This window comes from Nylanderia fulva, unplaced genomic scaffold, assembly GCF_048542155.1.
Source record: "Nylanderia fulva isolate GAGA-0341 unplaced genomic scaffold, ASM4854215v1 Scaffold57, whole genome shotgun sequence".
Lineage (NCBI taxonomy): Eukaryota > Metazoa > Arthropoda > Insecta > Hymenoptera > Formicidae > Nylanderia > Nylanderia fulva.
Window position 1 is genome coordinate 336,941 of NW_028190665.1, and position 15,046 is coordinate 351,986.

Sequence of the window (15,046 nt, forward strand, 5' to 3'; positions counted from 1 at the left end):
TTAGTTCATTTTGATATATAGTTATAGTAAACTTATTAAATTTGTGAAAAAAAACGACCAATACTGGACTACAAAAATTTTTCTTGATTTATTTAATTCATGACGTTTCGATCTGTGGTTTAGGTCTTTATCAAATGATTAATTCTTTTAAGATGTCAATATAATTAAAGTGGTGTTAATTTTTTAAAAAACATTTCAATCGCTATATATTAAAACTCGTTGGTGTGTGGTATACACACTTCTTTAATTATATTGACATCTTAAAAGAATTAATCATTTGATAAAGACCTAAACCACAGGTCAAAACGTCATGAATTAAATAAAGAAAAATTTTTGCAGTCCAGTATTGGTCATTTTTTTCCACGAATTTAATAAGTTCAATTTGATTCTTACTGGCGACTAATCAATTAACAAAGACATCAAAATATATAGTTATAGTGTTACTGTTTTTCTAACTATCTATCATGCGAAGTTAGCATATATGTATATCATTTCTGAACTGCCGTTATTTATGTTGAATGATCAGATCTATTGTTATAATTTATCAAGTCCTATTTATTATAAAACTGTTTTGTGCTCTTCTGGGCATGTACAAATGCCTTTCCAAGAGATTCTGATAATGGAAAAATAATTAGACAATTTTTTAAACAATTATTTAGACCGAAAAACTCGTTTTGAATATAACGTGAGCTACCGAAAGTCTTGAAATGTATTATTGCTTTTTTTTATGACATCGATTAATTCTATTCTTGCGCTTATTTCGCGAGCGGATGTTATTATTAATTTTGTGATTCAGTGATTTCAGTTTCTCAGTTAGAAAAAAAGTATGCATTGATACTATACTTTGTAAAATGGAATAAAATTGAAAATAATCAAAAAGTTCAGATATTGTAATGTATTCACAACATATTACTATTTAATTATTTTAATAAATTAATATTTCAAAATTTAATTTATAAGTTAACACATAATTAAATATTTTTTAAAGAAAATTACTATTTAAAGTGCATATTGGCTAATTAAATTTTTATTTTTATATAATATATTACAAAAATAAAAGTAATATATATGTTTTAAATAATATATGTTATAATACATGTTAAACTGGATTAAGATATGTTTATATATATATTATTTACATATATTAAATTATTATAACTTGAACTTGTAGAAGACGCGGTTTTTTCGAGATATAAACAAGAAAATTAATTTTTTTACGGCGATATCTCCTAAACGATTAATCTTATGCAAATAAGTCAAAGGGTAAACTTGTAGATCTCAATTTCTACAAAATTATCCTTTGCATTTTTACTGTAGGATGCTGCTTTTTCGAAGTAAAAAAAGATAAACGATTTGCTACCTGCTAGTTTTATAAAAATAACTACACTACGTATTTCTTTTAATCAAGAGAAAAGAGAAAGATGCAATATAATTTCTCTTTATTATCTAATTATTATGGTTGAAGTATGTTATTTTTTTAACATATTTCTTAATGCTGCTCTATTTTCGAAATAAAGTTTTATAGTATAAAAATGTTTCTATAGTTCGAATCATATTTTTTTCTAGAGTTTTAATAATTAGCAGTGTTAATTAATTCTTTTATTTAACTTTTTGACATTCAGATATCGATTTAATTGCCTTTTTTAAAAAGTGGACATATTATAATTATATTAAGAATAAGATAAAATCAGGTAATTGAAAGATATAATATTTATTTAATATGTATGTGTAAATATATTGCATATTATTATGTGCATGTTTATATTTATTACAGTGCATTAAAAATATATAATTCCTTAAATAAAGTTAACTTATTTTGTAACAATAACTTACAATATTTATGAAATGTCCTACATTTTTGTGCGGTAATTATTTAATATAAATACTACAAAAAAAAATAAATTACTAAAAAAAATTTGAAAGTAATTTAGTAATTAAAAATACTTTATCGTAAAGAAAATAGATACTGGAAAATTATGCTTAACTCAAACTCATTAATAAAGCTTTTAGAACAAAGCTCAAAAAATGTTATATCAATTTAATTGATATCAAATATCAAATATCCACATTCAAATATTTAAATATTCAATATCAAACACACACCCACGTACGCCACACATGCACATTTGAAAAATTACATTTGAATAAATGATATAAACTTGTAAATAATTTAGGATAATGTAAAATAATAATTATAATTTTTATAATAGTAAAGTGATGATTTAGTTGTCGAGACATAAAATAGACATCTTGTATACGATACAAATTCATAAATGAATCGACAGATTCTTGCATACAAAATCTTACAAGCAACCATTCTGTGTTGAAGCTAAGTATTCGTTATATCGTTTTTGCTGTGTTTGTTGTAGCTTTTGCAATTTCTTGAGCAAACCTTTGCTAAGTTCTTTACCTTCGGCATCGTGCGTTGGCAATCCCTATAAAAAAATATATGTATATATATATAATATATAAAATATATACACATATAAATATATAAATAAAAATATATAAATTATATGAAACGTCAAAATATATACGAGCATCATATAAATAATATAAATCTAAACACTATTATGATAAATAAAATTCTCTTACCTTATCATCAAACTGAGAATATTTATCTTTCTCCAATCTAAACATATCAGTCGGTGATATTTTTTTCTGTGCTTCCTTCGCTGCGGCAGCAGCAGCAGCCTCTGCTTTTTTCTTTTCTTTCTCTAAGTTCTTTTCAAGTTCCAACTTTTTCTTGATTTCTTTCTCTTTCAACAACTCTTCTTTGTTAACTAATTTTACTTTACAAATCTCTTCATTACTGTCTTCCAACCGCACTCCAACGTTTGGTAAGATATCGTCGCGCAGTATATCGCACTCTTGCAGAATATCGTTTGCCTTCAAAGTTTTCGCGCAATCGCGAACTTTATGTCGAAAATTAGCCAAAATTTCCAGATATGGCATAACAGTCTCTTCAACCTGATCATAAAAGATTTATATATATATATATAAATTCATATATAAAATTTTTCAATGAGTTAAAAGAAATATATCAATTTAGTACATATTTATCTTACATTTGTACCAAGTGTCTCATCATCAATTGGAAATCCGATCGAATCATACGAAGAAGAAATAGCTCCAAAAATAATAAATAATTTTGTAATATATACGCCAATATCTCTAAGAAGAAGCGTATTCGGATTTTTATTTTGACTCATGTATATGTTGCAAGTTGCCACAAGTTCTCGTATTACATCGAGAGCAGTTCTTGTATCGACATTATCTACAAAAATCATCTCATTAGCAATCTTTCTAGAACTATCAATCAATGAAGAGTATAATCAATAAAAACACTTACCGCATAATGCTTTATGTACAGAATGCTTAGCAAGCTGAAACTTTTTATTGAGTTCTATTTCAGAATTAGACCATTTAGTAAAACTGTTAATAGTAGTTTTCGTTCCCAAACTTCTAATTTTACATTTTACATTCAAAAAGAATTCCTACAAGCATTGATTGTATAAATGTATAAATGTTATAAAGATATAAAATTGCATTATGTTTGCACAATAAAGATATAATAAAAATACTTACGTTAAGAAATTTTTCATATTGCACGACCATATTCATAGTATTATCGCTGTAATCTAAAGTATCCTTCCACGAATGTAAAAGAAACGCAAGTCTAAGTTGTCTTGCCGAATGCTTCTTTAAAGCCTCTTGTATAGTTACAAAATTCTTTAATGATTTTGACATTTTGCAGCCAGCTATAGTCAAGTGACCAGAGTGCAGAAAATATCTGACCCAGTGTGAATTATCAAAATACGCTTCCGCTTGTGCAAGTTCATTATCGTGATGAGGAAATTTAAGATCTACACCGCCTGTATGAATATCTAAGCTCTCTCCACAAATCGCAGAAGCCATGACCGAGCATTCGATATGCCATCCAGGTCGTCCCTTGCCCCAAGGACTGTCCCACCATGGTTCGCCTGCTTTTGAGCTTTTCCAAAGTGCAAAGTCTGTCACTGATCTCTTTTCAGAGAGTTTATCTTCCGTAATGCTCAAATCACCTTAAACAAATTTAAAAAATTAAATCTAGAAAAAATCAAGGTATAAAGAATAGTGATTTAAACTTACCCTCTCCTTCTTGTAAACTTGAGGTATCGCCGTATGCTTCTGGTACAAGTTTAGCATAAGAATGCTTTTTCTGTTTATCAAACTTGCCTACATCAAAGTAAACTGATCCATTACTTTCATAAGCAAGCCCATTATCTATTATTTTTTGTACAAATGTTATTATCTCAGGGATATATTCGCTAACTCTTGTCAGTACATTCGGTTTTAATACCTAAACAATTTGTGCAAAATAATATTAATAGTTATAAAAATTAATTTGTCTTAAAAACATATATATTATTTGTTTTAATATTGTAATTGAAATTTCTTACATTTAAAGCATCCATATCTTTATGAAATTCTGATTCCCAATGTTTAGATAGTTTATTAAATATAGAATGCTCTGTGATAGTATTGCCTTTTATTTTATCTAACCAGTCAGCTAAAGGATCTTTAGCTTCTTTCAGTAGTTCCTGTACATAAATATTGCGATAATATTTTACTCATTTATATTAATAAGAAATAATTTTATAAAGATTTTTTGCATACTTTTTGCAATTCAGTAATTTCTTTCTCATTCTTTCCTATAACTGCTTTTTCCAGATTTTCGATAGCCTTTGTTATTTTACATAACATCTTCTCCATCATGCACTTTTTATCAGGATCTGTTGTTGTTTTTACAGTATTTTCGAAAGTAGATATTACTTCTCTCGTATCATCTAATACACTGTTCAGACTATGATTTTCCTCTAGATATTTCTCATACAAGTAATTTTGCCTTGCCCTTTTTATAATCTTATCATCTATATCAGTAATATTCATTACATATAAAACATCATATCCAAAATAGTCTGACAATACACGACGTAAAATGTCAAAAGATATATACGATCTGCAACAAAGGGAACATTTGCATATAGATATCTTCCTTGCATATAATACATTAATACATTTAATATTGTATAAAATTTGTTATAATTATATTGTACTAGAGCACAAGTGATACAAATGGAGAAATTTTATTTATGAAAATATCTTTAATACCTTGCATGGCCCATATGTGATGCGTCATAAACAGTAGGTCCGCAACTATACCACAGAATACGATTTCCAAATTGTGGGACAAATATTTCTTTTTCTCTGGTCAAACTGTTGTACAATCGTAGCTCAGTAGCATCTTTCCTATTTGGCAGATGCCAAGCTGGTTGTGATCGCTTTGCCATTTCTAATTTATGGAACAAATAAAGTATATTACTTGTTTAATTAAAAATACAATTTTTTTTATAATTTCTTATGACACATATAAACTTATAAGCTAACTTAATTAATATTATCTTAAAATAATTTGAAAGCCTAAGTCATATTTTTCCTAAAAAATCAACCATTCTTTAAAAAGAACATAAAACGTTAATCCATAATTAATTAATTTACCTTCAAGTATACTTCGCCAAAAATCAAATAAATTATTTTCAAAAATTTATATAAATTTTAATAACACGTGTTTGACACACCACGTACACAGTTGCACTCAGATGTGTGGATGATGTTATCAAGGTAGATAATCACATCATATGCTGCTGCCCCTTTGCTTATACACTTTAGCTAGATAGGAAACTCTATGAATTTTTAAGATCCGCGTTGAATTAGCGCTCGATTATTCGAAAAATCCCTAGCAGACATATGACAGTTCAACTTGACAGTTGGCAGACGCGAAATAATCGATATGCATATCGACATCGCGCGCAACGATTTCGCGCGATCTACACCACAGATTAATAGACAGATCGCCAAAGGCCTGCCTAAAGAAGAGACCGCCATCTTCGTGCGATAGACTTTGCCCCTTACCGACACACTTTGCCCCTGGTTCGAGTCCGTGCTAAATTCGTAGACTTGAACCAAAAGACTTTGCCCCTGGTTCGAGTCCGTGCTAAATTTCGTAGACTCGACCAAAAGACTTTGCCCCTGGTGCAAGTCCAGGCTAAATTCGTTTGACATTACCAACAGACTTTGCCCCTGGTGCGAATCCAGGCTAATTGATCATGAGACCAATTTGAGAGATTTGGCCCCCGTTGTGTGTGTGTGTGTGTGTGTGAGAGAGAGAGAGAGAGAGAGAGAGAGAGAGAGAGTGAGAGAGAATATTTTACATATATGCATATATATATATAAAATTTATTAAATATAAAAAATATATTTTTTACACATAAAATGTTTTTTTATTGAAATAATCACGATTTTAAATGTGATATAACACAGTGTTCAAAAATTTTTTAATTAAATTTTTTAATTAAATTTTATTAAAGAAAATTACTTGAAATTTTTTACATTAAGAATTTAAAGGCTCCTTATTCTCTTGTAGAAATTTATCACTACGCCAATTAATCACTTATTTCGAGTATTTAAAATACTATAATATACAGTAATTTAAGTATTCGAAATAAAAGTGATTAATTACTCGAAATAAGTGATAAATTGGCGTTACTAGTAATAAATTTCTATAAGGGTTGAAATAAAGTATAAGAGATAAATAGGCTATATGTGAGCCGTATGCGAAATGTGAGATGTAAGACGCATATTAAAATTTAATTTTTCGATATAACTTTCAAAAATGTACACGAGGTACAAAAAATTAGCTTGGACATTTGTAAGACTTAAAATTGGGATTAATTCTCAATTCTATTAATTAAATTTCGATATAACACACCTTACATCCGCGCACGGCTCACATATAGCCCATTTATTAGTGCAATTTTTAAGTTCCTTATTTTTCAAAGTTCACCTTTTTACGTTATCAAATATTTTTACGTTTTCAAGAATTTTATATTTTAACTTACCGCAGTTTCTTATCCAAATGTAAAATCTTTTATCGCAGTCTATAAAAAATTGAAACAATTTACAATTTTATGATATAATATTATTATTATTACAATTTCTATATATATGCACATCTGTCAAATATCGTGATTTATTTCACATTATTATTATCTATTTTAATAAAAAAAAAAACAAAAACACTTGCAACAATCAAAAATAAACCGCCTGCCGCGAACGGAAAATGCCAAGAAAGCACGCAATTTCCGCGAATCTCGTAATTTTTTTGAAAAATCAACAATTTCAACGAAATTGTAAATTCTTCAAATCACTGCACAAGTATAATTCACAATAATAATTTTCAGTAACTACGATAAAAAATCGTATACTGAAAACCGCAAACGAAAGTGCAATGGGAGTAAGAGTAAAGTCTGTGATAAAATTAATTGGCAATAGAAAATTAATAATTTTCAAATAGAAAAATTTTGAAATTACCGAGGATTTACAAATAATAAAGTAAAAATATTAAATAATTTATGTTTTCGAATTTTGCTCGCGGAGAGGATCTTTAAAACAAGATTTTTAGAAGAGAGGACCTTTAAAATATAAACAGGCAAAAACGTTGGAAAAATTAAAGCGCGCGTTTAAACAGATAAACGCAATGAAATAAATACGCAATTGTTTTTACTTATCGCTGTAAGCTCACAAGCTTCTGACGTGCTATACACTTTTATATAATATATACAAGGTGTCCGGTAACTAACGGACCAATGATTAAGGGCGGATTCTCTGGCCAATTTGGAGACGATTTTTCCTTAGCAAAAATGTTGAGAAGTCAATAATTTTCGAGTTATAAGCGATTGAAAAAAATAGGTTTTTTGAAAACTAAACGTTTTGGAGTTAAAAGTCTAACATAATTACATTCTTCAGTTAATTTCAGGTAGAGTTTACTATAATAAAATTTTAATTTAAGGCTTAGTTATAAAGATACATAATGACAAAGATTGGAAAGTTGTAAAAAATGATGACCTTTTTCGACATTTTCGCTGAGGAAAAATCGTTCCCAAATTGACCAAAGAATCCATTTGTAATCATTGGTCTGTTAGTTACCGGACACCCTGTATATTGGACACGAGTTTCGTTTGTTTCAGATTCTCGAGAGTTGAAGTAGGAACATACGAGTATCATATATCGTTTGTGACTTGCCGAATGAAAGCAAGACAGAGAGCGAACGAGATGATGAGCTTAATAGCTCATAATGTTATAAATAAATAAATAAAAAATTATAACCTGACCTACTAGTTATTGAATCTTTTTTTAATAAAATGTTTCATTATTATTATCATCTAAGTCTAAGTCGTTTAATTACTTTTTAGTTTTTTAATAATTAATTTAATTTATTCTAGTCATTTTTATATGAGAAAAATAATATCACGTATACGTTTTATAATGAATTAATATATTTCGGGAACCGAATTATATATTCTTAATAATATAAAAGTGTTCAAAAATTATATTTGACTTTTAATTTTAATTATTTTATAGCAAAGAGTTCCGAAATCTCTTACACACATAATGGGGATTTTTTTCATCCATATAATTCGCAATTAAGTATATATGTTAATTATTAATTTTAATAAAATAAAAATTAAAATTAAAGGTCAAATATAATTTTTAAACACAAATATATTAAATTAATTATAAAACGTATACCCATAATAGTATTTTTCTCGTACAAAAATAATTAGAGTAAATTAAATTAATCATAAAAGATTAAAAATTAATTAAAGAATTTAAACTTATATTTTATATAATAATAATAAAACATTTTATTACGTCAAACCGTCGTGAAATAATTAAATAAAATTTGCTAGTTACGTCAAAGTCAAGTTTTCTAAGCTTATACAACATTTTATTAAAAAACAGATTCAATAAATATAAGTACATGTTATATATATACTTATATTTAAATGATAATCCTTAAGAGTCGCCAGTAATAAATAATGAAAATCTCTCCTCCAATTTTAAAGTCGACTAGACTGGCAATAATTTATTTAAAAAATTAGTTAAATTACAACGTTTCGGCTGTCATTGCAGCCCTTTTCAAGTAATCAGATTAAAACAATAAATCAAATTTACAGCAAACCCCCGACAAAATTAACCATTGTTTTGATGAACAATGTATAACTGACAGAAGTGAGCACAAAAAAAAAATAGATGTTGACTGTTAGCAGGAAACTTAGTCACTGTGACTAAGTTTCCTGCTAACAGTCGACATCTATTTTTTTTTTTTCGTGCTCACTTCTGTCAGTTATACATTGTTCATCAAAACAATGGTTAATTTTGTCGGGGGTTTGCTGTAAATTTGATTTATTGTATTAATCTGATTACTTGGAAAGGGCTGCAATGACAGCCGAAACGTTGTAATTTAACTAATTTTTTGAATAAATTATTGCCAGTCTGGTCGACTTTAAAATTGGAGGAGAGATTTTCAATACTTATATTTATTGAATCTGTTTTTTTTATAAAATGTTTTATTATTATCATATATAATATAAATTATTTAATTATTTTTTAATTTTTTTATGAGTAATTTAATTTGTTCTAGTTATTTTTGTACGAGAAAAATACTATCACGGGTATACGTTTTATAACGAATTAAATAAATTTATGTTCAAAAATTATATTTGACCTTTAATTTTAATTTTGTATTTTATTAAAATTAATAATTAACATATATACTTAATTGCGAATTATATGGATGAACAAAATCCCTATTATGTGCGTAAGAGATTTCGGAACTCTTTGCTAAAATAATTAAAATTAAAAGTCAAATATAATTTTTGAACACTTTTATATTATTAAAAATATATAATTCGACTCTCGAAATATATTAATTCATTATAAAACGTATACGTATTAGTATTTTTCACATATTAAAATAATTAGAATAAATTAAATTAATTATTAAAAAACTAAAAATTAATTAAACGACTTAGACTTAGATGATAATAATAATGAAACATTTATTAAAAAATAATTATAATAGGTCAGGTTAATATTTTATTTATTTATTTATTTATAACATCATAAAATTCTGTCCTTTCCGAAATACGCGAACGCTACGAAAAGATAAATCTCGTACATGCCGCCGGACGAGTTCATGAGCATGAGACGCTCTTATCTTGGGAACGTATTAATAGTTACTGCATTGACCACTACTACGATATGGCACTGAAATCAGTGAGAAATGCTGGTCTCTCCTTCATCCAGACCTTTGGCGATCTGTCTATTAATCTGTGTCTACACATTCCGCGGCTTTTTCCGTACCGGCTGTTAATGACAGTTCGACTGTCAACGTGCCGAATGGCCTAAAACGGCAACGGTAGCCTCCGAAAGCGAAGTATATCCGCGGGCTGGTCTGATGCCACGCGATAACAAGTATGCAGGTGTCGTTATCGTTTATTATTTGTGAAGTCGCCGACAGTGAGATTGTCCCGTTCGTAAATTCCGTTCGATCGAATCGATATTTGAAGCGAACGTCGAGGAGAAGGAGGCCAGCGTTCACCGAAGACAGCATGTTACTTGAAATTCTTACGGACACCAGCTCGCTCGTCACCCGACGTTCCCGATGTTGCCCGCAGGATGTTTAACTTGTAGATGCCGCTTAGAATTAATCTATGATCGCCGCAATTTATTGGCGAGACACGCTCGAGAGCGTTCGGTTGCCTCGAGTCTTTATCACCTACGATAACGAGCTTTTTCAACCGGACGCGTGATATGACTTGATTATCATCGTCTCATTTCCACGAAGCGAACGAACTGGGGAAACCGTGGAAGCATGTATGTATTATGTATTTTTTCGCGATTTTATTAAATCTTGATTAAGCGTATGCGACATATGTACATGATGTTTCCTTCCAGATGGAACACGAGAGAATTGCTGTACGTCTTGAATATTCCTGTAATCTCTCTGTATTATGCAAAAGTGTAGAGTTATAGAGTTGTTATAGACTGAATAAGGGGGAAAAATGATAGTACTGCCTACCCATCACTAAACTTGTAATCAACAGCAGGTAAATATTAAATTTGAATTAATTAGAAATAAAGTGAAAAATTTTATATTAAACATATATATGAAACATTCATCTTATTATGTTTCTAGATATTGCTCTACATTACAATGGATATTGGCGTTGTCAAAATTGCGGAAGATAAAGATTTTGAGAAATTAAAGCAATTGTACGATGATAATAATGACTGGAAATTAGATTATAACAAACCTGATTTATCTGTTTGGACAAAATCCGTCCGAGGAATTAGTTTTAAAATGGTGAAAGTAAGTTTTTCTTTGATAAATAAATTATATACCTTTCCACGATCAAGATAGAAGTGATTCAATTTATAAATTACACCGCAATCTTATTTACAGATCAGAACGCGTTTTCCTGATGTTTTGCCAGAAACATTATATGACGTTTTACATGATCCTGAATATAGGAAAGTATGGGACACTCATATGATTGAATCAAAAGATATAGGGTTTTTTAATCCAAATAATGACATTGGTTATTACTCCAGTGAGTATTGTGCATTCATGTATTTTTGAAATTTTATCTTTAATACCAGGAATCTTATTCTATTTATATTACACAAATTTTAGTGACATGCCCATCTCCATTAAAAAATAGAGATTTTATCTTGCAACGATCTTGGCTAGATACTGGCATAGAACAATTGATATTGAATCATTCTGTTTATCACAAAGATTATCCACCTAGAAAACACTTTGTACGAGCAACATCTTACCTCACGGGTAAGCTCGAAAACTTGTTAATATTTCGTGTATGGTATATATATGTCTATATGTAACACAATATATTATATTTAAGGCTACATTGTAAGGCCTTCGCGCAATGGAGATGGTTCTGAGCTCGGTTATGTATCGCACACAGATCCACATGGTAAATTGCCTGTGTGGTTGGTCAATAAAATTACGCAAATATTTGCTCCCAAAGTGAGATATCGTATAAAGAAATATATCAGAATTAAGTAACAAATACATATATTTCCTTATAAAATTGTTCTTTGTAGATGGTAAAACGATTACATAAGGCCTCTGTGGGTTACCCCAGCTGGAAAGTACTTAATAATCCAAATTACAAGCCATGGCATTATCCTGAACAAATAATGGCACCTAGAATACGTATTGAAGAAGTAAGAGTAGTCTATTGTATTTTATATTCTGCAAGTTATATAATTAGATGACACTATGTGTAGAGTTGCCAACTATATTATTTAAACGTTCTAAATTGAACTTTTTATTTAATTATTTTTTTTATTAAAAAAGACACTTATTTTAAATTATCTTTAATTTATCTTTTCTCTATGATTATTTTGTTTTATAATATAAAATAACACGAGATTATATTTTATTAAAATACATTTCGTTATTGTATTTTTATTACATTTTTTATTTTGTTATTTACACAATGGATTATTATATTTTATTGTATGTTTAAAAATTTTTTTAAACTCTTGCAGTATCTTATACATATTGTATATCCTTAAAAATCAGTCTAATTTTATCACATAATTTTAATAATTATATGTGATAATTTTGTCATACTGATATTTAATAGGTATATCTTTATATGATAATCCTTTTATGAATAACTAAATATGTATGAAAAAGTAAATTTTGTTCTTTTCTCAAGTACGGTTGGCAACCCTAAAATTATTTTTTGAAGTTTTATATACAATTTTAATTTATGCAAGTGTTTGTTATTAACTCGTTTCAGTGCGTAAAATCTGTAGAAGAAAAGAATTCAAAGTATAATTATGTAGATGAGTCTGACATAAGGGAAGGTTTAGTCAAGGAACATACCATGGTGGACAGCGATTAATGTAATAACAAAAGAGATGTAAGAAGGGTTTTTAGGTAAGTAATTAGTGAAGACGGAATAACGAAAAGCTCTAGAGCTACAGTATTATAACTAAAATATAACACAGAGACAATTTGTACAATTATCAAAAGTTCGATTTGCGTATTTCTTATATAATAAATTCTAATTATAATGTTATACATTTTAATGCATATAATGTTAAAAAATTCAAAAATCACGTTCATTATTATACGCGAGATCGCCTTGCGCGTATACGCGAACGTGACTATACCTAAACACATCGACAAAAAAGTATTTGATGGCCTGCTTTGCATTAGGTACTAATTACAAGTCAGATTTATATTGTTCATGGGCGTCCGTAGGATTTTTTTCCAGGAGGGGGCATAATTTAATTTTTTTTGTTTTATTTTTCTTAATTTTGTTAAATTTAATTTTTCTTATTATTTTATTTTCATTTTTTTTTATATTAAATATGCGAATAAATGAATTCTAATGTTTATTCAAAAGGAAAGTAAATGATTAATTTTTTTACTGATTTCAGGGGGGAGCAAATACCCCCTCTTGTCCTCCCCCCCGCCCATGTTCGTGTTGATAAAGCGCGCAAATTTAATAAGGGTATCTCGTACAATATAGAAGATATATTAGAAACTTTTTATAATCCGTATCTCACAAGAAAAACGTGTCTCTGCGCACACGAGCGCCTATTTCGAAACATCCATCTGGTCTATCTTCTATATTGTGCATTGCACGTATAATTGTTATTTATTATACTAATTCTTAATATATATAATATATACACATACGAAGTAATCGCAATTTTTTGTAGCAAAGAACGTAACGAGTAGTTAAAGATTTTTAAATGCTTTGATGAGAGTTAGATTCATTTTTATTACAATTATATGAAACGTTTGTCGAAAAGAGAACGCATTTGCGTTATGCAAAAGGAGACTTTTCTTCTACACAGGTACCTAAATATTACAAATTCTATATAGAACGAATAATCAACTTACTTAGTATCAATAAAAAGTTCAGATATCCTCTCTTCATTAATTTTCTCTTTATCATTCTAAATAGATTTTATTCGCAGTCTCCTCGATTTTTTTATAAATATATTAAATGTGTACAAAAAAACAGACGTGAATGCAAAATATATAAAAAAAAACAATACCAAAAAAATGATACCACAGTCTCGAATTTACATTTTGTTAATTTAATTATATTACATTTTTATGTAATATATAAAGTGCTCTGTAAGACTGTCAAATTTCAACGGCTTATTTTTACAAGAATTTTTGCACTAAAATTTATATTAACACAAAATTAAACGATTCGCACAAATTAGATGTCAAAAAAGCAAACAATTAAAAATTTATAATATACTTATATAATAGCTGAGCAGAAATTCTTTAGAACTACGCTCGTGAAGTTTGAACCATACTTTACGAAATATACTGTAGAGTATATATACATACATTTTACTAAATATTAATGGATATGTATTATTTAATTATTAACAAAAACTGGAAAAATTTAAAAATATACAATTTTGAAACTTATATAATTTATTTTCAATTTCTTTGCTCTATGGAAGAATATATAACGCAATAAAAATTGATAAAGTAATTAATTTATAAAATTCACAATAAAATAAAAATGTTAAAGCTGTCTTTAAATTATTATTGTAGTAAAGCTTCTATTTAGTTAATTACCGTATCTAATGTAAAATAAAGAGAAAAGATTGTGTTCAAGTCAATTATTACAAAAGATTCTCTGAAAAACACCGATAATATTATGTAATATAATATTTACATAATTAAGATGTATATTTATCTCACTATTTTTTCCTGGATATATTAAAGTAAAATGTGTAGAATTGTTCAAAATATTATCGATCCTAAAAATATAATAATTGACTCCACAATCTGATATTTTATTTTCGTAAATCAAGACATATATGAAACATTATTAACTGCCTCTGTTGAATCTTTATCTTTTGTATACTTTAGATGTATGTCTGTTCATTTTTTTACCGATCGTTTTATCTTGATTATAAAATCATATTTTTGGTCCGCATTAAGGAAAAGATGCTACGTCAATTTACAGTATGCGTTTAAACATTATATACCGATCTGATTATAAAACAATATATATATATATATATATATACAGGTATACATATACGATAGTTGCATGTGATCAAATCACTATCTTTTGTGAACGTG

General features: G+C 28.1%; 2 protein-coding genes across 2 annotated transcripts; one reads left to right on the forward strand and one right to left on the reverse strand.

Moving 5' to 3' along the window:
- Positions 1-1,692: 1,692 nt before the first annotated feature.
- On the reverse strand, positions 1,693-5,767 carry CysRS (cysteine--tRNA ligase, cytoplasmic). Its single transcript, XM_029317630.2, has 10 exons — positions 5,542-5,767; positions 5,155-5,335; positions 4,660-5,002; positions 4,443-4,583; positions 4,132-4,342; positions 3,589-4,064; positions 3,353-3,497; positions 3,069-3,277; positions 2,596-2,970; positions 1,693-2,435 (listed from the first exon to the last, which is right to left on the reverse strand). The coding sequence occupies exons 2-10, from the start codon at positions 5,331-5,333 to the stop codon at positions 2,304-2,306; spliced, it is 2,211 nt and encodes a 736-aa protein (XP_029173463.2). The 5' UTR covers positions 5,334-5,335; positions 5,542-5,767; the 3' UTR covers positions 1,693-2,303.
- A 4,394-nt stretch (positions 5,768-10,161) lies between these two features.
- On the forward strand, positions 10,162-14,385 carry LOC114942297 (START domain-containing protein 10). Its single transcript, XM_029317631.2, has 8 exons — positions 10,162-10,761; positions 10,843-10,994; positions 11,084-11,257; positions 11,351-11,498; positions 11,582-11,734; positions 11,811-11,935; positions 12,013-12,135; positions 12,720-14,385. Exons 3-8 carry the CDS (start codon positions 11,102-11,104, stop codon positions 12,822-12,824), a joined length of 810 nt encoding a protein of 269 aa, XP_029173464.1. The 5' UTR covers positions 10,162-10,761; positions 10,843-10,994; positions 11,084-11,101; the 3' UTR covers positions 12,825-14,385.
- Positions 14,386-15,046: the final 661 nt, after the last annotated feature.